General features: G+C 44.3%; 1 protein-coding gene across 18 annotated transcripts in view; it reads left to right on the top strand.

Annotated features, from left to right (window-relative positions):
• The window catches only part of LOC147027002 (sorbin and SH3 domain-containing protein 1-like), a 419,639-nt gene that overhangs the window by 325,120 nt on the left and 69,670 nt on the right, over positions 1 to 24,849 (top strand). For all 18 annotated transcript variants that reach the window (XM_085882987.1, XM_085882986.1, XM_085883002.1 and 15 more), the window contains one exon: positions 5,750 to 5,946. In XM_085882987.1, coding sequence (XP_085739113.1) covers positions 5,750 to 5,946 — 197 coding nt within the window. The remainder of the gene's footprint in view (positions 1 to 5,749; positions 5,947 to 24,849) is intronic.

Below are 24,849 nucleotides of genomic sequence, written 5' to 3'. Positions count from 1 at the left end.
TCTGAAAACCCACTCCGTGGGAGTACCTCCTGTGCAGCTTCCCTTCGCAGGGCAGCTCACCGGATGATGGGATTGGGGCAAAGCCTTCGGGACCCCCAATCTTTTATGATAGGAGGGAAACCACGGGGTAACATCCCTGGGTCAGATTGCGGGAGAGTGTGTCGGAGTGGTGCTGAGCTGTCGTCCACCAGACGGCGGTCTCCTTGGGTTAACCTGAGGCGGTCCCTTCGGGTGGGTGCCTGGAATGTCCTATCCCTAAGAGAGGATGATCACCTGTCTCTGTTATCATCTGAGCTCAAGCGTTTGGACATCGGGATTGCAGCTCTCTCTGAGGTTCGGAGACCGGATTGCGGCGAGATAATGGTGGGTGGTTACACCTACTATTGGTCTGGTCGCTCTGATGGTTACCATACCCAAGGAGTTGCTGTAGCTGTGTTCAATAAGCTGACCCCAATGATAATTGAGGTAACACCGGTCAACGAGCGTATTATGAGATTAAGGATTCGTCACTCCTGAGGTGTCATTTCCCTGGTCTCTGTTTATGCTCCGACTGAGGCGAGTGATCTCACGGTGAAGGATGCATTCTATGCCACGCTCGAGTCTGTGGTTGATCAGTGCCCCAGGCGAGATACACTTCTAGTCTTGGGGGATTTCAATGCATTGACTGGAACTGATAGGGACGGTTATGAGGTGTGTGTTGTTCCCCATGGGTCAGGAACTATGAAGCAGAATAGCACTAAGTTCCTTGACTTTGCAAGAAGTCATGGACTTAGGGTGGCTGGTTCATGGTTTCAGCGCCCACAAGCTCATCGCTGGACTTGGTATTCCAACGCTGGCGGTGTGGCAAAGGAGATTGACCATGTCCTTATTGACGGTCGTTGGAGGATGATCCAGAACTGCAGGGTCTACCGGAGTGCTCAGTTCCTCAATACTGACCACAGGTTTGTTGTAGCAACTCTTAAGCTGCACCTTAAATCCTGGAGAATGGTATCATCCCAGCCGAGGCTGGATGTTGGCAAGCTCGGGGATGAGAGAGTAGCTGAGGAGTTTGCGAACAGTCTGAGTGGACACTTGGGGGGTCTGGGTGCTTTGGGGGGTCCTGAAGAGTTGTGGAGCGCCTTCAAGACCACCGTCCTTGATGTTGCCGGTGGATGTCTTGGAACTCACCGCAGGGCAAAGAAGAATTTTTTCTCTCAATGGACACTGGATACTATTGACCAGAGTCGCAGGGCCAGGCTGAATGGCAGAGCTGAGCTGTTCAGGGAGCTGAGGCGTAAAACTGTACGGGCACTGAGGGTGGACAAGGAGGCCTATGTGCGAGGAATCTGTGAGGGAGTAGAGCATCACCTGTGGACAGGTGATTCTCGTCTCGCTAACAGGGAAATTCGCGCATTGCGTTCATCCAAGCCCATCCCTCGGAGCACTACAGTTCGAGCAGAGAGTGGTAGGCTCTTGACAGAGTAGTCTGAAGTGAAGGCCCGCTGTGCCGGTTACTTTGAGCGGTTGTACCAGGCTGATCCCCCAGCTGTCTAGTTGGACGTCAAGGGTGTTACAATCCCTGTTGCTGACCCTCGAATCAACTGTGGTACACCTTCGCTTGTGGAAACACGGGCTGCGGTGAACCAATTGAAACGGGGCAAAGCTCCAGGGATCTATGGCATCCATGCCGAACTTCTCAAGGCTGGTGGAAATGCTGCACTCGTGTCGTTGCATGCAGGTTTGTGCTCTGCCTGGAACACAGGCATCATCCCAACTGACTGGAAGAGGGGCCTTGTTGTCCCTCTCTGGAAAGGGAAGGGTGATCGCCAAGACTGCAACAACTACCGAGGGGTGACGCTGCTCTCAGTGCCGGGCAAGGTCTTTGCTCGGATAATTCTTGATCGGGTTCGCCACCATCTGCTTGAGCACCAGCGTCCAGAGCAGTCAGGCTTTACACCAAAGGTCAACGATTGACCGTATCCTTGCCCTTCGTGTCCTCACCGAACGTAGACGAGAGTTTCGGCAGGGGCTGCTTGCAGCCTCTGTGGATCTCTGTAAAGCGTTCGATTCAGTGAATCGGGATGTCCTCTGGGGGATTCTTGGTCTTCGTGGGGTGCCACCAAAACTGATCGATCTGATGTCTGAACTCTACTCTGGTACTGAGAGTGCTGTGAAGTGTGGTGGTACCATCTCTGACTTATTTTCAGTTGTTACTGGAGTTCGTCAGGGGTGTGTACTGGCCCCACACTTTTCAGCACTTGTATGGACTGGATTTTAAGGAGGATGTCGGAGAGATCAAGCTGTGGTGCATCGTTTGGGAATGTCAAGATCTCGGACCTTGATTTTGCAGATGATGCAGTCATCTTTGCGGAGACTTTAGACATCCTTTTGGGGGCCCTCGAGGTGCTGAATGAGGAGTCGGAGACGCTGGGATTACGGGTTTCTTGGGTCAAAACTAAGATCCAGGCTTTCGGTGACATCTTGGATGCTGCTGTCCTGTCTGTGGCTGTTTGTGGTGAGGATGTTGAGGTCACAGAGAGATTCACTTCCCTCGACAGTGATATTCATGTCTCTGCTGGCTGTGAGTCAGAGGTCAATAGACGTCTGGGTCGGGCCTGGGGAGTCATGGATTCACTGGATCATGGGGTGTGGCGCTGCCGGTACCTGTGTGGGAGGACGAAAGTCCGAGTCTTCAGGTCCTTGGTACTTCCAGTCTTGCTCTATGGATGCGAGACTTGGACTCTGACCAAGGATCTGAGACGGAGACTTAATTCCTTTGGTACCAGGTCTCTTCGGAGAATCCTTGGCTATCGCTGGTCGGATTTTGTGTTCAACGAGCGGTTGCTGAGGGAGACTCGGATGAGATTTGTTACCTGCATGGTCCGTGAGCGTCAGTTGTGGCTGTATGGACATGTGGCTCGTTTTCCTGACGCTGATCCTGCTCACCAGATTCTCTCAGCGAGGGAGTCTCATGAGTGGAGGAGGCCAGTGGGCCGACCACGTGCCTCGTGATTGCAGCAGGTTGACCATCATCTCAAGGAGATGGGGATGGGCCTGGCATCTGCCTGGGGGATGGCCAGACGGAGGCCCCTGGAGTACCGGCGGAAAGTGGACGCAGCGACGCGCTGTTCTGGCACATGCTCCCATACCTGACCTGATTATTCATGATGGTTCATTTCTGCCTTCTCATTGTTCATGATGGTTAATTAATGCCGACTCATTATTCATGATGGTTAATTTCTACTTACTCATTATTCATGATGGTTAATTTCTTCCTACTCATTATTCATGATGGTTCATTTCTGCTTACTCATTATTCATGATGCTCTATGGTTCCACCAATCAGGTAATCCCATCCTTTCTTTCTCTCAACCAATCAAAGTTGAGGACATAACATTGTAACTTTATAAACCAGAGTTTGGTGCTTCTTCTTCATCTGCTTGCGGGTTTTATCCTGAGGAGTGCAAGTCGAAAAGCTTTGATAATGTCTATTTTATTGAAATGCATATTTAAATGTTGTTGCACGAATAAAATGTTTCTTTTATGCATCGTCATAAATGTACATAGTAATACATGAAAGCGTCTAGTTAAACAGGTAAACATGTATAAGTAAAGCTATACTCCAGTTGCATTGCTGGAGTGACACTGTATAAAACAGCTGAGATCATGGATGTCGTGATGTGGACCTACGGCTGTGTCGTGGACCCATTGTTTGGAGAGATTCAAGCCTGAAAGGGTTGAACGTCGATGAAAAAGTGCAGCTGATGATCTAGGCTTTTTCAAAATAGGTCAATCACTTTTGGTAAATAACTATTTTGAGGTTTGTAATTAAGGTGATTAACTATAGGGGATGTATAATTAGTATGATTTACAACATCCTATGAATGCTTGAGGAACAAAGCATGTGCCTGTGCACATGTCTGGGGGTTGGGGGGAGGGGAGATTCCACAACTTTTCCAATACAATCTCTGAGGATTGGATCCATCCATTAATTTCCTGAAATTTTCTAGAATTAGACAATGTCGTTTTGTGTCTTTTGGATCAGTTTTATTTATTTTTTCTTTTCATTTTATTGCGCCTGTCTTGAGTGAATTTTTAATTACCTGTTCACAATTGAAATTGCTCATCTTTTCTCTCTCTCTCTCTCTCTCTCTCTCTCTCTCTCTCTCTCTCTCTCTCTCTCTCTCTCTCTCTCTCTCTCTCCTCTCTCTCTCTCTCTCTATCTCTCTCTCTCTCTCTCTCTCTCTCTCTCTCTCTCTCTCTCTCTCTCTCTCTCTCTCTCTCTCTCTCTCTCTCTCTCTCTCTCTCTCTCTCTCTCTCTCTCTCTCTCTCTCTCTCTCTCTCTCTCTCTCTCTCTCTCTCTCTCTCTCTCTCTCTCTCTCTCTCTCTCTCTCTCTCTCTCTCTCTCTCTCTCTCTCTCTCTCTCTCTCTCTCTCTCTCTCTCTCTCTCTCTCTCTCTCTCTCTCTCTCTCTCTCTCTCTCTCTCTCTCTCTCTCTCTCTCTCTCTCTCTCTCTCTCTCTCTCTCTCTCTCTCTCTCTCTCTCTCTCTCTCTCTCTCTCTCTCTCTCTCTCTCTCTCTCTCTCTCTCTCTCTCTCTCTCTCTCTCTCTCTCTCTCTCTCTCTCTCTCTCTCTCTCTCTCTCTCTCTCTCTCCCACCCCCCCCTCTGATATAAGAGTGTCGGTGCTACCGAAGCAGCTTGCTGAGAAGGGTTATGCTTGGTGGTTTGCCATTGCCTTCCCGGCCAAAGGACCGGAATTTGTAATTTGTTCATGGTGCTGGCGATAGCTCGCCTCGTCTTCGCCAAGGATATCATTTGATCTTTCACATCTATCAAATAATACCGGCAGACAGGACGCCGAGCTTAACATCCATCCGAGGGATGGCACACGCATCGATTAATCACCCTGCCTGTAAAACACAGGGATGGCAGTTTTTAGCTAGGTCGGGATTTGAACCTTGGCTAGTCAACTTGGAGGCAAGTGTGCGTACCTCGAGGCCATCCTGCCAGCCCATCCTTTACTTCACGCTTGTGTTTTACTGATAAAAATTGGGAATTTGATGATATTAAGATACGTCATCAATTCAGGTGACGTATCCCAATTTTGATTTGCAAAAATAGCAGTTCATTGTTAAAGGAGGAATGTGAAATGGCAGACGTTCTTTTCAAGATGCCCTTGATGTGTAAAGGAGGACAGAACACAATTATGAATGCAGTCGTACCCAGTGAAATAGCATGACCATATTGCAAGTGTGCACACATTTCACATCTGGAGAAGCAGTGCACCACTTATCTTGGGCCATAAAATTAGTGTGCAGGAGACGAGCGCTTTGTGAAATTTTGACATAAGACTAAGAATATATTGCTCTCCCGACCCTGGAAAATTTTGATAAGACGTAATGTTTGGCAAGGTACTTTGTCGGCAAATAGCCGAGCGGTTACATTGGCATCCTCGATGAGGCTTGCTGAAAGCGCATGTTGCATTTCTGGAAATTTATGTTTTTCTTTTCCTAATGGGGCTGTTGTTTTTCCCTGTACCTCGTGAATTATTTGATAAAGCTTGAGAATTCCTTTCTGCATCTAGAAACGTACTGTATTGGTAATATGGAAAATGTGAAAGGAATAGATTGAATGGATGACCTTTAATGTTGCCATTTAGATGTCACCTTGGTGATGTTGTAGAATGCTAGATTGCTTTTGAACTCTTTAAGACATGAATGCACAAACTTCCAAACGAGTCATTCAGTACTGCTGGTTGTGGCTTTCTTCAGTGCTGTGCAGAGGGATTATCGAGAGTTGAGAGTGGCAGATGTTGGAGTGGCTCCAGGGGGTCCACCCGCCCTTCCTGAGGAAGACCACATGGTGTACAAGGCCGTGCTCGAGGGAGGTGACATTCCTTTGCAAGGCCTCAGTTCTGTCATCAAGCGGCCATCGGTCACCTCGCCACCTCTTTCTCCACATTCCAAAGGTACCCCTTTTGCATGCTTTTCATTTTTATCGCAACGCATTCGCTCTGTGTTAATTACTCCGTTTCTGGATTCGGTGTCTGATCTACAACACGAAACATGATAATGTGACTTGCATCATGCAGTCACAATTTTTCTTAATTTTCATTTGTCATTGTATAATGTATGCAAAAGACAATGAAGACATCAGGAATATTTTTGAGGGTTAGTTCTGAAAGGATAGTTTCATCGATCTTCATTACCTCTGACACTGAATGTGAACAGAGGTTGTGTTTTCACCGTTGTTTGTCTGTTTGTGTACAGGATATCTCTAGAAGTTGTGGACGGATCCGAATGAAATTTGTGGACATGTTGCGTGTGTGACACGGACGAACTGAATAGATTTTGGTGAAGATCCAGATTTGGTACTTTTTTTATAGTTGTTATTCTTTTAGTGATTCTTCACCATTGAGAAAGATAGGGCCAAAAGTGATATATTGTACGATATTTCAAAATGTGGATGTGTTTTGACAAGAGTAGGGGAGGTGACAAGAAGAAGCTGATTAGATTTTGGTTCAGGTCCGGATGCAGATCCGGCCTTTCAGTGGGATACAAAACGTAAACTAATCAACCTGGTGAAGGTGTGCGCCCTCCCGAGTGCCGTTCTCGTTTTACGTTGCACGACTGCTCGAGTTATGTCATTGCCTGACCAAAGTGTTATCATAACTGTCTACCTTTACGAGTTGTCCGTAACTTGTGTGCAAATCCCACTGTGATAATGGAGGTGCAAATATCATTCCAAAGAGTTATGGAAATTGAATGTTACAATAGGTTTTTGTGGAAGTCGGGTTTTACCTCCACTAATTGGTGGTAAAATTTTGTTTTCTTCAATCGAGCGAGTGTTTTCTTGCTTCGTTGTCCAACCGATGGAACATTGATACTGTTGCGGGCCGGCGGGGTCGGGTGAGAAGACCACTAGGTGGGGGAAGCTACGTCGATTCCCACCAGACTCCCCGGAATTGTAGGCCGTCGCTCACGGATAATTCCGCTTAATCAACCGTGGATGCCAATAACTCAACTGCGTGACCTAGGGTCCTTCAGCCTATGGAATCGGGTTACCTAATTAACCACGCGGTTTAACCACCGGGGAACCACATCCTCCGTACGCCTTGTCCGAACCAGATCACTTTACCGGATTGGATCACCTTTCCGGATCGGATGCAGCCGAGCGACACTGCCAAGGACGAACAGGCTAGAAGGAACGTACCGTTGGGAATAAAGACCCTGCTAAACCTGGATTCGAACCATGCTGGAGCAATGAGGGAAAAGACAAAGGCGAGCTGGGAACATTTCTACAACAATTATTTATTTACAGCAAGCGAGGAAAAGCATGTGGCACAACAAAGGTTTATTGGGTATGTAACGCAGGGAAAGAGGAGAGGGGTGTGGGGGTGTGACAATTATACAAGCAACTTCCTAAAGCAGACACAGTGCAGACTTGATGCGAGATTATTCACAGTAACAACAATAAAACATCTTCTACAGGCTTACTTCACAGACAGGCACCAGCACACTCAGTCACACACATACACACACACACACACACACACACACACACACACACACACACACACACACACACACACAGAAGAAACCCCAATGAAGAAAAAGGACTTTTGCAGCCAGGGAGGGAGGGGGTTGAGGTTATAGTTTTCGGTTCCTGGGTGTTTCGGGGGAGGGATGCTCCGTGGTGCGGCACCCGACAATAGCCACGTTCTGGCCACAGCCGCACGTGTGGAGATTGTGTTCTGAACAGGAGGAGCTTGAGTGGAGAAGGGAGGAGTCCAGAGGGCGAGAGTGGAGAAGGGAGGAGTCCAGAGGGCGAGGGTGGAGCAGTAGGTGAAGTCGAGAGGCACGAGGCGGTTCGACGTCGTGTGGGCGGAGACGAGGAACAGGAGGCGGGCCGTCGAGGCGAGACGTGGGCGGAGTCGAGGACAGGAGACACAGCGTGAAACACCCACACACATACACTCTCACACGGAGGGACCTCTCCGACTTTTATAGAACCCGAGGCTCGGGAGAGGGGGCCATGCCGAATCCGACGTCATCGCCCAAGTCGGTCGCTCCGACTGGTTTCCGATCCCTCACATGGTCCGCCAGCCTGGGCCGGGCTTCGGCCAGACGCCGGTATAGCCCACCAACCTGGGTGCAAAAACGTGCTTGACTCGCCGCACATGTCTGGCCTCAGGTAGATGGTGGTGCAGCCCACCCACCTTACTGCATGACTCGCTGTGGTAAGCGAGATGAGGGGCAAGCGAGGCAGATTTACCTCAGGAGTGAAAAAAGGAAGAGTGGGAAGTAGAATGGAGGGGAAAATGATTTAATAAACCGAACTAATAGCCCATCACAACGCACTCCCTGCTGTCCCTCTAGACAAAAGGTTGGGAACTAACTACACGTACACTAAAGGGATAACTATCTTGGGACACATATCTGTTTGCTTGCGGTTCCAAGAACCGCAACAATACGTATACCACGTTAGAGAACATTACACCATATAACAGGTGTGTGCATGTGTACATGCATACATTGTGCATTGGAACATTGCTGATTGAAGTATAATTCAGTTAATAGTCACCTATTCTCTGCATGGAAATTCTGGTTTTGTCAACATGGTTCATTGAGCTTCAGGGTCAGAGCAATCATTGCAATCTGTGTTTCATTTGATATTCTGTTCCATTCACTGACTAATGGTGCATAATTTGATGTGATAATGGTGTGCTATGTTCCATATGCTTTTGGCACACTCCTTATTTTGAAGCACGTCATTTGGCTACATTTGGAATCATCAATTAAGTCTGACACTGCATCTCAAAAAGTTATGGACGGATTAGGACGAACCTCGGTGACCAGGTTGGGTGTGTGACAAAGACAAATTGATTGGATTTTGGTGAAGATCTGAATCCGGATACTGGGATTTTTAAAGTGATTCTTCACCATTGAGAGATAGGGCCAAAACGATATACAGCACGATATCTCAAAAAGTTGTGGATGGATTATGACAAAACTTGGTGGAAGAGTTGGGTTTAACCTCCTCCATTTTAAAGACATTATAGTCCGGGAGCCAACCTGTGTACGAGGCTGTTTTAGGGTTGGACCTTACAGCCTCTGCTATAAAATTTTACACCCCCAGGATGTTTAGATATATGTTTGCAGTTCATGAAAACCAATGTTGGCAATTCATAAGCTCTTGCGAAAAATTTTGGCGGCCGTTTTTGTTTGAGGAAGATTTGAAAAATTTGATAAAACAGCAATTGTCAATAAAATTTCTAAAAAAATTAAAAAATCACATTCATGAAAAATAAATGTGAACTAAATGTAAGAATTCAATCAGTGCATTGTAAAATGACAAAAAAAAATTGCCTTTGTGAAAGTAAACCTCGTAAAAGTACATAATTTTGTGAAAAATGCCTTAAAAATAACGTTTTTTGAAGATGGCCTTTAGAACTTTTCTTATCATAGGCAGATGCTGCATTAGAATACTAATTTCTCTTAATGTGATATGAACATGGTATCCATGGCTAATTAAAACAGCAAATTTGATTGAGTTCTATCAATTTTTAAAGAGAAAATTAACATTTTTGTCAACCAAAGTTACCCCTACCCCCAAAATCCTCTTACTCTATTGAACACAGTTCGGTTAAGGTTTGCTGGATCCAGGTTGGGTACTTCACAGTTCACTCTTCCAAAGGAAAATTCAATGGTGTTTGGAGTGACATGGCCCTGGAGCAGACATACAACAATGAAGGGAAGACATCTCTGTTCAAAGGCATATCTCAGGCACCAGCTGCTCGAGATAAATATGTGAAGACAGCACCATTTCTCACAGCTGTATCAGAGAACATAAAGTCTATGGCTAATCTAGGCCAACAGGAATCTACTCATCATGGAGAAACACAGAAGCAGGCAACAGAAGAACATATGCATGTTGAGGAGATCAAGAAAGTGATATGCCAGCAGATGATAAACCCATTCCAGTGTAACAACCAAGTGGTTCTGCTCAATAGAGCAACTAGTGAGAAGGCTGCTTCAAAAGACTTGGTCCATGCTCAAGCTAAGGGCATGGAAGCCATTATGAAAGCAGAAGAGGTGGTCTCTATTAAGATTGAACCACTGAAGCTGGTAACTTTCTCCTCACAGAAGAAATCAAAACCATCAAGGAAACAGAGTTTAATCAGGATCTATCAAGATGAGACTGCAACTACACGTGTGCTGTGTTTCTATCGAGATGCCGACCCAGTCACAAGACAGATTGCATTTTCCCATGAGTGGACAGACTATCCATCATCCCTGTTTGAGGTTGATCCACGCTTAGCACAGGGGGTTGTAATGCGCAAAGGCAACGAGTCTGATTTCGTGGCAGTGCTAATTGCTGAAGCTGAGCAGGATGTTGTTTTACAGCTGCCATCATTACCACAGAGTGACCTATACACAGTTTATCTGGTAGACACAATGGCATTTGTAAATAAATACCAAAAAATGGGTGCGAAAACATTTGGTGAACTTCCCCAGCTGTATCTTCGCAAGCAGGTGTATCCTGCAGTTGAAACCTGAAATGTGCAACTGTGTCAACATCATTGGTGATCAGTATGATTTTGATGATAGCCATACTTTGAAGGGTGATGAGCAGCAGAGGAGAAACCAGACAGACCAGGCAAGACAATTCTCACCATCCAAGAGTCTAGAAATTCCGGACTGGAATTTATTCATGAAGAATCCAAGAAATAAAGGAAATCTTCAGAACTTCATTGGCACTTCCCTTTGTGAGAGTCCTGAAGCTATTCCGGATGGAGTGACCATCATTCTTGGTAGTATGATGGAAAACAAAGGTCACACTCTTTCCATCACATCAGCATCAAGTTCAGTTCTGGACTTACCTTGTGAAGAACATGAAGAGGCAGACACAAGGATTATTGCTCATCTTGCGTATTGTGTGGAATATCTTGATCACCATCGAGCTGTTGTGCATGCAACAGATACAGACATAATTATGCTGTGTATATATCACTTCTGCTGCTTGAACACATTGCAAGAACTCTGGATACAACGGCAGAATCAATACCTACCTATTCATGAGCTGGTAGAAGTGTTGAGCAAGAAGTACCAGAAAATCCTCTTGATGTCGCAGCTACACTTCTGTGCACATATGTGTTGTGTGGATGTGACACAGTGAGCTACCCATTCAGAAGGGGAAAAGAAGAGGTCAGGTCAGGTATGGGAGCATGTGCCAGAACAGCGCGTCGCTGCGTCCACTTTCCGCCGGTACTCCAGGGGCCTCCGTCTGGCCATCCCCCAGGCAGATGCCAGGCCCATCCCCATCTCCTTGAGATGATGGTCAACCTGCTGCAACCATGAGGCACGTGGTCGGCCCACTGGCCTCCCACTCATGAGACTCCCTCGCTGAGAGAATCTGGTGAGCAGGATCAGCGTCAGGAAAACGAGCCACATGTCCATACAGCCGCAGCTGACGCTCACGGACTATGCAGGTAACAAATCTCATCCGAGTCTCTCTCAGCAACCGCTCGTTGGACACAAAATCCGACCAGCGATAGCCAAGGATTCTCCGAAGAGACCTGGTACCAAAGGAATTAAGTCTCCGTCTCAGATCCTTGGTCAAAGTCCAAGTCTCGCACCCATAGAGCAAGACTGGAAGTACCAAGGACCTGAAGACTCAGACTTTCGTCCTCCCGCACAGGTACCGGCAGCGCCACACCCCATGATCCAGTGAATCCATGACTCCCCAGGCCCGACCCAGACGTCTATTGACCTCCGGCTCACAACCTGTGGAGACATGAATATCACTGCCAAGGTAAGTGAATCTCTCCACGACCTCAACATCCTCACCACAAACAGACACAGACAGGACAGCAGCATCCAAGATGTCACCGAAAGCCTGGATCTTAGTTTTGACCCAAGAAATCCGTAATCCCAACGGCTCCGACTCCTCATTCAGCACCTCGAGGGCCCCCAAGAGGATGTCTAAAGTCTCTGCAAAGATGACTGCATCATCTGCAAAATCAAGGTCTGAGATCTTGACATTGCCAAACGATGCACCGCAACTTGATCTCTCCGACATCCTCCCTAGAATCCAGTCCATACAAGTGCTGAAAAGTGTGGGGGCAAGTACACATCCCTGACGAACTCCAGTAACAACTGGAAATAAGTCAGAGATGGTACCACCACACTTCACAGCACTCTCAGTACCAGAGTAGAGTTCAGACATCAGATCGATCAGTTTCGGTGGCACCCCACGAAGACCAAGAATCCTCCAGAGGACATCCCGATTCACTGAATCGAATGCTTTACAGAGATCAACATAGGCTGCAAGCAGCCCCTGCCGAAACTCTCGTCTGCGTTCGGTGAGGACACGAAGTGCAAGGATACGGTCAATCGTTGACCTCTTTGGTGTAAAGCCTGACTGCTCTGGACGCTGGTGCTCAAGCAGATGGTGGCAAACCCTATCAAGAATTATCCGAGCAAAGACCTTGCCCGGCACTGAGAGCAGCGTCACCCCTCGGTAGTTTTTGCAGTCTTGGCGATCACCCTTCCCTTTCCAGAGAGGGACAACAAGGCCCCTCTTCCAGTCAGTTGGGATGATGCCTGTGTTCCTGTGAAAAGAAGAGCGGCACAGGTTTCTCTGGGACTGATAGGAAACCTTCCCCACCTTGTTGATTTTGGAAGAGATAGTGAAATGGCAGCAACAGAATGTGTCATTGATGAGGCCAGAGTATACTGGACTGCTCTGCATGGCCAAAAAGGGTTCAGCTGTTTGGATACCCTCAGGCAGCATATGTTTGTCTCTTCAAAATTAGACCTTAGGTCACTGCCAGCAACAGAAGATGTGTTTTACTTCCTTGTTTTAAGAGCATTGTATCAATTGCTTCTGTATAGACGTGCACATCTCAGTGACCGAGCACTTACCTCAGCCACAACATTTGGCAGAACCCTTATCAATGGAAAACTGGTCCCAATTCTCATGTCTAAGCCAGCCAAGCCAAACATAGACAAAACGGTGTCTTGCATGTGCAAATTATCCAAATGTCTGAAACGATGTTCATGCAAAAAGGCTGCTGTGCCTTGCTGAGTGACATGCATATGCCTTGGTCAGAGAGGTTCATGTGGTGGAGTTGTTTCAGAGAGTGACTCTTCCTCTGAAGAGGATGTTTCATGTCACAATATTGTGTTAATCCATTTCTAATTTTATCTTCCTTAAAACCATGGCATGTAAAAGTATGTTCTTGTTCCTGACCCCATTGATAGTCAAGCATTTCTGAGTTACATAAATCTTTTGTTGTTTGACATATAACCTTGTCAATTGAAGGTAGGTTAAATCTACACCAATTGTGATATAGGAAATGAACTCCTCTTTAATATGAGGGGTCATTTGTGTATATAGGTTTAGTGGTTATGATTTTAGGACAATATGAATTACCCCTACCCCCATCCTACATCTTCGCTTTTGCCGACATTTTGTTATCAGAGGGGGCTCGCAAAAGTGTTGACTGTGTTGTTGCGCAAGAGTTTCACCATTGCCAACATTGGTTTTCATATACTCAAAGGGTGTCTCTTTATGAAAATCAACACAAAAATTTTATAGCAGACCGGGCAATTTTTTTTTAATTTTGATCGGTTGGCTCCCGGACTATTATAACATGGGCTTCCCTTGATGGATGAGACTCGTACTGGGACTGTCACCCTGTGTACCCACGATCATTGAATTGGAACTCTTCGAGGCGGTAATATAGGCACTTTTAAAAATACATTTATTGTTAAATAAATAAAGGCACAATGTAGTTGCAATTAAAATGAAGCCATATTCTTTGGGGCTGCCTTCCCCTCCCCTCAAGCTTACCTTCTCCCAAACCCTCTCCACCCTCACAACTCTCCGGGCGTCTCCGAGCAGTGCTCATGTCTTAATTTTATTCCAACTGAAATGCGATCAACTCTAAAATCTCTTAACCAGAGCCGAATTTCACTTTTTATTGTGGAATTGAGTTTAGCAGCAGTTGTGACTGCTTAAAGTGTTCATTTGGTCATAAAAAGGTGTCTCCTGACGTCTCTGTGCGGTGTTTGGTGTGACCGGGCATATCTGAAGCGCTATTTCAGCTACTTGATTACTTAAAAACCATGGATGATACAAACACAGCACTTACCTCAATCTTCTCAGGAAATACTCGTCTCTCCAACTGACGTGGGCAAACAGTTCAAACACAGCTCATGGTCCATGTTATTGGGCCAACAATCCAATGCCTGGTGAATCAGTAATTTCTTTAAATTTTCAGATTTCACTCCAGATTTCGACCCTTATTTAGTTCACAAGATCCGATTCTCAAATCCAAAATAATATTTTGATTATATACTTTAATTAGTCCATGAGAGTAGATTGTGTTTCCAAGGCAAGGCATGTTTGAATAGGCTGAATCAAAATGGCAGCTCAGAGCCCTGCGAGGCAAAGTTGGGTTGACCAAGGATAAGCCTTTCATGTTGGTAAGTCATTAATTATCTATGAAAGGGTTGTTTCATTTAACCCAAACACCTAATTTTCAGTCCTGCACTTCCTTGGAACTTTCTTCGTATGCATGCAAAGTTTCAGGCTGCTAGGTTTCATGGTTTTGGAGTTATGGAGAAGACAGACTGACTGCTTGAGTGACACACACTGACATTTATTACACTGGTCAACAATTTTTTACTTTCTGAATGTTGTCTAGATTTCTACAAGTGAATTAGGGTATTCTGGCACTGCTGAATCAGGAAATGGCATCCGTTTCTCTCCATCAGGTCAGGTTTTTGTGCTAAGTTGATTTGAAAAAATCAGATCTTGTGACAAAATCAATTACATTTTTATGGCATTATCAGCTGATTTTTGTCAACACATATCATCCTAAACATGTTTTTAAGAAAAAAAAAATGTTTTGCCACCAACATTTATTGATTACATGATAGAAACATCGATTACTGTCATCTGAATGGTGGGCATTGATTAAGGTAAGTACAAGTAAATTGCATGTTGCGTCACCACTGTTCAAACTTCAGGGCTTGAACTTCCGTTTCTTCGAACTCCTGGAATGTTCAGCGGCAGGGAGGTCTCTCTTCAGATTCCAACAGTAGTCAGCCATCATGACTGCGTCCCAGCGACCCTGATACCTGGTCTCCATCTCCTTCATGTCCTGATGGAATCTCTCCCCCTGCTCGTCACTCATTGAACCCAGGTTCTCAGGAAACCGGTTCATATGTGAAAATAGGTAGTGCATCTTGATGCTCATGTTGCAGCCCAGGTTTCTGAAAGCAGTCAGCATGTTGTTGACAAGTTCTGCGTAGTTTCTGGCCTTATTGTTGCCAAGAAAGTTCTTCACTACCAAAACAAATGTCTTCCACGCTTCCAGTTCCACTTCGTTCATTGAGTTTTTGAACTCTGGATCTCTGATGAGCTGACGGATCTGAGAACCATCAAAGATGCCAGCTTTCAACTTCTCCATGGTCAATCTTGGAAAAGCCTGGCACAAGTAAGTGAAGCAGTCACCATCTTTGTCCAGAGCCTTGGTGAACTGCTTGATTAAGCCGAGCTTGATGTGCAGCTGTGGGAAGAGTATTCTGTCTCTGTCCACCAGAGGGTCGTTGATGACGTTCCTTTCTTTGCATGGCACCAATTCCTCCCGCACAGGCCAGTCCTTCGTGTAATGCTGAGCACGGTCCCTACTATCCCACATGCACAGAAAACATGGGTACTTGGTGAAGCCAGACTGTTGTCTCAACAAAAAGTTCACCATCTTCAGGTCAACACAAATAAACCACTTATGCTGATCATAACCAATTTTCTCCAGCACGTACTTCACCGCTTCATACTTCTCCTTCAGTGTAGTCGAGTGAGCGATGGGTACAGAGGCAAACTGGTTGCCGTTGTGTAGCAGAACACATTTCAGTGATCGCTTGCTGCTGTCAATGAACAGTCTCCAATCTTTGGGTTCGTACTGTGGCACTCCAAGCTTGAGCAGAAGCGCATGTCATAAATTGGCACATGAAGGTATTGTACATTCTTCAGAGTTCGTTATTTCAAGAAATACAACTTTTTTGTATCACATTATTACAAAATCTGCCCCATTAACTTTAGTTTTGATCCACGAACTTTATGCTTTGCCTCACCAATTTTTGGAAGATTTTGAGGTTTAATGACTTCAAACTGATCCCTTTTCGACATAATCACCCAGAACTATCGTACCTGAATACTTCTTGTCATTAAAATAATTATTTCCAATCAAAAGAATTATTTGACATGACATTTTACCCCCACCAACTTCTTCTAAAATGCTCCACACATGCGTACATGTGAACAAAAATGTAAAAAACGACATGTGGCCATATCTCAAAAACTTGACCTGATTGAACAAAACTAATGTGAGTTTTGGATTCAGCGCATCAGATTCGTCCTAAATCAGCTTTAAAAATGCAGACAACAAATTTGTTGTTGACCAGTGTTATTATAGATGGATGCAGTTTTTTGCTTCGATCTCAGACTGCTCAGTTTGATAAGAACGGAAGAGATCGATGTGCTTTTATTGCAGGAAACCCTTCATTCCAGAATAAATGCAGATTGGCAGCTGCAGATGAACGACACTTGTTTGTTGTCTAATAATACAGATTTGTAAGAACTGGTTTGTCTCTGTTGCCCTGTTTTTAAAATAAATAATTCAAGGTTATTTAGATTTTGTAGATTTTGTGTATAAGCGGCAAAGATTTGTCCTTATTAATGTTGATGCACCAAGTGATAGCACGAATTGGGAAACCGTTGTTTGTTTGTTTTTGACAAAGTCCTTTCATTTGCTGTGACCTCTGACGTGTTGTGTTTAGGTTGGGATTTTAATTGTACTTTGAACCTAATTTTAGATAGGATGAGTGAGTGCAGAACCACAGAGTGAGTCCAGCCTCGAGCAGACCTCTCTCCGATATTCTATCGCATCACACCCACACTGATATGGTGGCTACATAATCCAAATCTGCAAGAATTTATCTGGTGTTGGGTTTTATTAAATAACACTGGTCTGCATCATTTCAGAGGTCTAGGTTTTCTCAAAGGCACCTATATGCTTTTTGCATGCCGAATTTAGAAATGTATCTCATTTCGCTCAATCACGTCTAGTTTTTATGCTATCTCAATTTTAAGGAAAAAAAATAATCAAAATTTTTGTTTTTTTTTACTTTTATTCAAAATCAGACTTACATTGACAGAAAATGTACAAACTATATATAAAATGACGCACAAGTACCGTTAATGTGAAATTCAACATTAAAAAGACGAAGGAAAACAGCGACTGCTGGAGCGACTGAAGTTGGGTGTTGCCAGAAACAACGATTTATCTATATTTTCCTGAAATTGAAATGAAAGTAATTGAGAAGGCACTTTCTTCCACATTAAGTGTACTTGCGTGTCATTATATGTATAGTTTGTACATTTTCTGTCAATGTAAGTCTGATTTTGAATTTTAAAAATGCTAATTAAAAAAACAAAAATTTTGATTATTTTTTTTTCCTTAAAATTGAGATAGCATAAAAACTTGACCTGATTGAGCGAAATGAGATACATTTCTGAATTCAGCATGCAAAAAACGTATGAAAACCTAGACCTCTGAAAAAAATATTTCAAATGCAGCCCAGTGCAATCTTTCACTTGCTCTGCTTGATCATTTTTCTATTACTAATTCCTTTCTTCATGACGTGATGTACTTGTGTTGTTCCTTCTGGTTTTTCTGAGCATGTTTTAAAGCGTTGGTTTTCACTTCTTTGTTTTAAGTGCCGCACCTTGTATTGGTCCTTCAACACCTTCATTTTGAGTGATAGTTTATTTGTTTTTAAATCATCCTTTGAGACTTTTTGGATTGGAGTGGTATATTTACATTGTTATTTTCCAAACCTCTATCAGTGATGGGACGAAGTTAAAATACAGATCGGTGTTTGCTGTCAACAATTTACAAGATGAATCGGTCTAGATATTTAAGCAAACAAGTGTTGAAGCCTTGAAATAAGAGATTCTCTGATTACCGGGGCAGGTGTTCATGGTTTTTGTGACAGTAAACAGTATCATTTGTATGAGAAACAAGCTATGCTAAAGGAATTAATGAAAGAAAATGGTGTTTATGCTTTAGTTTGATTGAGGGTTAGTGGTTTATTCAGACACATGTTGTAAAGATTTCTCAAGTTCAAGAAGATGATTAAAGTGAGTCAGCAAATTCTCGGTCTCCGTTCCAGTGACGGGCATATGATTGATGATGATAACAGAGAAATGAAGCTTTTGGTTAGATCTTATTACCTGTGCCACCGAAGGGAGACGGAGGATATGTTTCCAACCCTGTCGGTCTGTTTGTCTGTGAACAGGATATTTGAGAAACTTCTAAATGGATTTGGATGAAATTTTGTGGACTGGTTGGGTGTGTGACAAGGAAGAATTGATTACATTTCGGTGAAGATCCGAATCTGGATCCGAGAATTTTTACAGTGATTCTTCACCGTTTAGGTGATGGGGCAAAAAACAATATAAAGCATGATATTTCAAAAAGTTGTGGACGAGTTACGACAAAGTAGGTGGATGAGTTGGTTAGGTGACAAGAACAAGCTGATTTGATTTTGGCTAAGGTCCGGATTCAGATCAATGGGATACAAAATGTAAACTGTTCAGCATGGTGGAGGTATTGGCTCTACCGAGTGCCATTCTGGTTGGTTGTGCAAGACTTACCTTTCTCTTTCAGCTTTATTCTGGTTGTTTTGAAGTATGATTCTTTCTTTTTGCACACACAGTTTTGTTTATGACTTACCACTTGGTTGTAAAAAGAGTTCAGAGACTGCTCTTGCTAAGCTTTTGATTTTGGAAGGAAAACTTGCAGTTTATAAGGTAAGGGAAACTAAGCTTCTTTTGGATGCTGACAAGTCATGCTATGTAGTAATTGTTTTTAAAGCTCGATCTCGTTGTTGCAAGACCACATATGGAATATTGTTATTGCCAGACAAAGAGGTGATTGGCAATCCTTCAGACAAAAGTGGTGTACGAATAATGATTTATTTGATGGAGTTAATGTATTAAATTTCTTATTTTAGTGTTTAATTGTATCTTTTTATTATGCCTCCACACCAAGGGTGCCGGAGGCATTATGTTTCCGGGTCGTCCGTCCGGATTTTCGTTTCCGCGATAACTCAAGAAGCAAATTGTAGAATTTCATAAAACTTGGTAAAAAGGTAAAATAAGACAGTGCAATTAAGTGATTAGATATTGGGCCAGATGTGATAAAGGTCAAGGGTCAAAGGCGAAGGTGAAACTCTGAAATTTTACTGTTTACGCCCTAACTCAAGAAATATTGGACAGAATTTCATCAAACTTGGTACAAAGGTAAAGTTCGACAGGGCAATTAACTGATTGGATTTTGGGCCAGATATGAAAAAGGTCAAGGGTCAAAAATGTCAATACTCAAGTGTTTGTGCGGGAGAGCAGAGGCAGACCCGTCGACTGCGCGCAGTCGAATTACTCGAGTTATGCCTGCACACCAAGGGTGCCGGAGGCATTATGTTTCCGGGTTGTCCGTCTGTCCGTCCGTTCGTCCGTCCGGATTATCGTTTACGCGATAACTCAAGAAGCAAATTGTAGAATTTCATCAAACTTGGTAAAAAGGTAAAGTAAGACAGGGCAATTAAGTGATTCGATTTTGGGCCAGATGTGATAAAGGTCAAGGGTCAAAGGTCAAGGTCGAACTCTGAAATGTTACTGTTTACGTCTTAACTCAAGAAATATTGGACAGAATTTCATCAAACTTGGTACAAAGGTAAAGTTAGACAGAGCAATTAACTGATTAGATTTTGGGCCAGATATGATAAAGGGTCAAATATGTCAATACTCAAGTGTTTGTGCGGGAGAGCGGAGGCTTACCCGTTGACTCCACGCAGTCGAATTATTTTGAAATATTTTTATTATTATTATTCTTACTTTATCAGTCTCTCTCTCTGTCTCTCTCTCTCTCTCTCTCTCTCTCTCTCTCTCTCTCTCTCTCTCTCTCTCTCACTGTCTCACTGTCTCACTGTCTCTCTCACTCTCTCACTCACTGTCTCTCTCACTCTCTCACTCTCTCACTCTCTCACTCTCTCACTGTCTCTCTCACTCTCTCACTCTCTCACTCTCTCACTGTCTCTCTCACTCTCTCACTCTCTCACTCTCTCACTGTCTCACTCTCTCACTCTCTCACTGTCTCTCTCACTCTCTCACTCTCTCACTCTCTCACTCTCTCACTCTCTCACTCTCTCACTCTCTCACTCTCTCACTCTCTCACTGTCTCTCACTCTCTCACTGTCTCTCACTCCCTGTCTCTCACTCTCTCTCTCTCTCTCTCTCTCTCTCTCTCTCTCTCTCTCTCTCACTCTCTCTGTCTCACTCTCTCTGTCTCTGTGTCTGTCTGTCGCTGTTTCTGTGTCTGTGTCTGTGTCTGTCTCTCTCTCTCTCTCTCTCTCTCTCTCTCTCTCTCTCTCTCTCTCTCTCTCTCTCTCTCTCTCTCTCTCTCTCTCTCTCTCTCTCTCTCTCTCTCTCTCTCTCTCTCTCTCTCTCTCTCTCTCTCTCTCTCTCTCTCTCCCCCTCTCTTTTGCTCCCTCTCTATTTTTCTTTCCACAATTCATGTTAAGCCCCAGTGTCGCTGTCACTTTCTTCAGGAAACATTAAAGTGGTTACAGAATTTGTCGAACCATCGAGGATTTGGATGCGGCTGTTTTCTCACAAATACGTACTCCTTGTATTTCTTGATGAAATGGACTTTAATACAATGGACGAGACACAAGATCTAAGTTTAGCTTACTCAGCTGATTCAATCCATTGTAAATAACAGGACATAGTACTGAACTCGGTCAACGATTTGGTGGGAAATGTTATATTTTGAATATTTTGAGGAATGAGAAAGGGCAAACAGGCATGCAGTTTCTTCGGACCCCCACCACTCCCCATACACAATCTGTGGAAATGAACCCCCCTCCCCCCCTTCCACTCGCTTCCTCTAAAATCCTGGATCCGCCCTAGTAGATGAAATAACTTGACCAAGAAATGGCAATGCACACTGAACCGAGCTGTAGACTTTAATACAGACACATGTTGAAGCAGGAAAGTTCTGAAAAGATGGGCTGCATTGTACCACTATTATTGGTGGTTACCTTATATTAATGGCCAGAGGGACATTTTGGAGGACCATTAAAATATGAATGTGAACCAAAAAATTCCTGTTAACAAAGTTGGGGGGGGGGGGTGGGGAATAAAAGTGATGATGAGCACAGTCATTGAAGTGAGAAATGATCCATGTTGTATTGGCAGGCAAATGATTGAATCGGGATGGGTGTTGTATTTATTTATTTATTATTTTATAGATTGGCAAAATATGTCCAGCAAGGTGGTGCAGAGGGAGCGCACTTACTTTGAGCTGTTTAGTCTTCGTGTGATTCCCAGGCCAACCCTACGATATACCATGAGATTGCAGGTATTTCCCAGGCAGGGTAATTTCATGACAATTGCATGACTCCCTCCGATGGACTTTAACCTTGGTATCCTGTCTTCTGGCATTAGTTGTTGAACATTGAAGATCCCATAGTATAATTTGTGAAGATGAGGTGACTTATGGTTGGCATGCTGAACAAATTACAAATTCCTGCCCAAATCACCTTGGAGTCAAACGTCAGGGATGCCAGCCAGTTCTGAAGCACTTGGAACCAAAAACGTTCCCCATCTGACCCTACCACAATAATAACCATTCCTTTTGTGCCATCAGACAGAGGTTTCATTGGCTCGGGGCCACAATCCCAGACGGGTCGCCACTCCGACGCAGGATACTCAAATGGCTTATTTTTCCTCGAACTGGTACGCATTTTGTCAACCTCAAAAGGATAACAGCTGAGTCAAACCACCAGGTGTTTTTTATGGCACGACAGAGGCTTGAACTCGGGACCTTAAGATCTTAAGCCAGCCACCTTAACCATGAAGCCACCACCAGGCTTTGACCCCACAGTAAGGTGAGAATACTTGGGGTCATTAAAGCAGTCGTAGATTCAGCCAGCAAAAGGAATGTTCTGCCAGACGATTTCCTTATTGTTGCATTGATGTGCACTTTTCATTATACATCATTTTTGAACCCAGAGAGAGAGAGAGGTATTACATTGTAGGGACGTGTTTGCGCTCAAGTGTTGTGATGTCATCTAATTTACCTGTCTATGTGGTTAAAATCCACTTCTGCATCATTTTACAAAGCTTGTGCTTATTCGTTATCATTCTTTCATTATTGACAAGCAAATACCAACCATCGCTTCATTGATGGTAATACTAAAGGGGGGAGGGAGAAAAAGAGGGGGAAAGAGAGAGAGAGAGAGGGGTGGAGAAGGTAGAGAGAAGAGCGGAGGGAGGAGGGGTGAGAGGAAGGGAAGGCAAACGTGCGGAGGAGCGTTATTTACGATTTATACCTACCGTCTCATCAAAATGATTCTGCATCGAGCAACAATGAAGATTGAAACAAAATAATGTCTGAAATTCATTTTCTACCAGTCATACTATAAATAACTCCCGGAGACAAACTCCCGTCCAGACATAAACGCCACCCGGACGCGTCTGGAGGCAAACGCCGCCCGGAAGCACCCGGAGGCAAACGCCGCCCAGACGCGCCCAGAGGCAAACTGGCTGAAGACAAACACCATCAAGACATAACCACTGTCTGGATATGGACGGAGACGGAGATGGAGATGGTGACGGAGACTGGAGATGGAGATGGTGACGGAGACTGGAGATGCGGGAAGAGGGTACTGCACTGTATTTGGAGGGGGTGGGGGTATAACAAGGATGGGACAAAGAAAGAAAGTGAGAGTGAAAGATGGGGGTAGGGGTAGGGTTAGGGGAATTGGCAGAAAGAATGTCGTGTCAGTGTTATGAATGTCATGTCAGTGTTGGATACAGTGCTGTGTCTGACAGTGTTATGCTTTATGAGAAACACACACACACACACACACACACACACACACACACACACACACACACACACACACACACACACACACACACACACACACACACACACACGTGCTTGGCTGATCTTGGCAATTTTTCGGTTATCGGCAGGTTGGAGTCAGTGTGATTATCGACTACATTACGTACTGTGTACAACCCAGAAACCTTTCACCGAAAAACAACATTGCTTTTATTTTGATGTTTCAGGGATATGTTCACAAACATTCTTTTTTAACAGCTGCATGTGATGGGTGATAAAATATTTGGCTTGATAATTTAAAAAACACGTTAATGTGGCAAACTGCTCCTAAATCGGGTGTTCTTTCACAACGACTCGCTCAGGGTGACGGAGCACGAACCACTCGCTCCTCAGGGTGATGGAGCATGAACCACTTGCTCAGGGTGACGGAACATGAACCACTCCCTCCTCAGGGTGATAGAGCATGAACCACTCCCTCCTCAGGGTGATGGAGCATGAACCACTCGCTCCTCAGGGTGACGGAGCATGAACCACTCGCTCCTCAGGGTGACGGAGCATGAACCACTCGCTCCTCAGGGTGACGGAGCACGAACCACTCGCTCAGGGTGACGGAGCACGAACCACTCGCTCCTCAGGGTGACGGAGCACGAACCACTCGCTCCTCAGGGTGACGGAGCATGAACCACTCGCTTCTCAGGGTGACAGAGCACGAACCACTCACTCTGAATGGCGGGCACGGCAAAAGCGCCCTCAGTGATACTTGGTACATTACTTGATGATACCTGATACTGATGAGTTACATCTTGAGACTGATGAGTGATACTTGATACTGATGAGTTACATCACAACACAAAAGCGCCCGTGAAATAAACATTGCCGAAAATCCGCCATTTTGCCTGTTCGTCTGTGCACATTTCACATGGTGCATTGGTTCAGAGTCTGCGCAAACGTTATAACTTTATTTTAAAACGTCCAATTCGTTTTTACCAGATTTGTTTGATTCCATGTGCAGCACATCATGAAACATCCAAAAATATTGACACAGATCTGGCAGGCGCTATGGAGAGGCAATCCCTCTGGAGGCCAGGACGTGGCAAGTCGAGCAATGAATGCATTAAATCATGTAGCTCAATGAAGCTGGTTAATTTTGTTACATTCTGAAAAAATTTTGTTCACTCAATATAATTCTCCAAACAGTAGAAAAAGAAAAGTTTAATGCTTTGGAAATTTCACATTTTCTTGTGTACGTATGGAGGAGGGAACATAGCCTTGCTTGGTTAAAGTAAATAAGTATATCAGCTTAGTTATAAGACTTGTTATTTCTTTAAATTATCAGATTACACAACATATTTCAACACTTATTTAGTCCAGATGATGTCCGATCCTCAAAACCGAAATAATATTTCGATGATATACTTTAATTCATCCATGAGAGTAGATCGTGGAAAATCGTATCATATAATGCATGAAATCACTCCAAGCTAATTTGAAAACTGTAGTACTTAAATAGCGATGTATACAACGATTTATAGCAATGATGAACAGGCATTCGATAATATATGTGAGGAAAGTGTGAAAAAAAAACTTTATCATAAAATTGTTGTGACCTGTTCCAAGTCAAGGCATGGTTGAGCAAGCCAAAAAACATGGCGGCTTCAGACCCCAGCATCCAGTGAAGTTATCCAATAAATGCCTTAAGACCCCCAAACAGCGAGATGACTGAGGATCGCCTGATGAAGGATATAATTAAATAATGCTGTTAATTATCTTCCAAAGGGGTCTTTTAATTAACCCAAACACCCAATTTTCACTCTTGCATTTCCTTGGAGTTTGCTTAGTGCGCATGCAAAGTTTCAGGCTGCTCGGTTTTATGGTTTGGAGTTACAC

The sequence above is a fragment of the Eptatretus burgeri genome, chromosome 5 (assembly GCF_056783735.1).
Source record: "Eptatretus burgeri isolate ZD-2024b chromosome 5, Ebu_testis_v1, whole genome shotgun sequence".
In the NCBI taxonomy this organism is placed as follows: Eukaryota; Metazoa; Chordata; class Myxini; order Myxiniformes; family Myxinidae; genus Eptatretus; species Eptatretus burgeri.
Note: the sequence above shows the minus strand (reverse complement) of the source record. Positions and strands in the feature narration are given on the sequence as shown.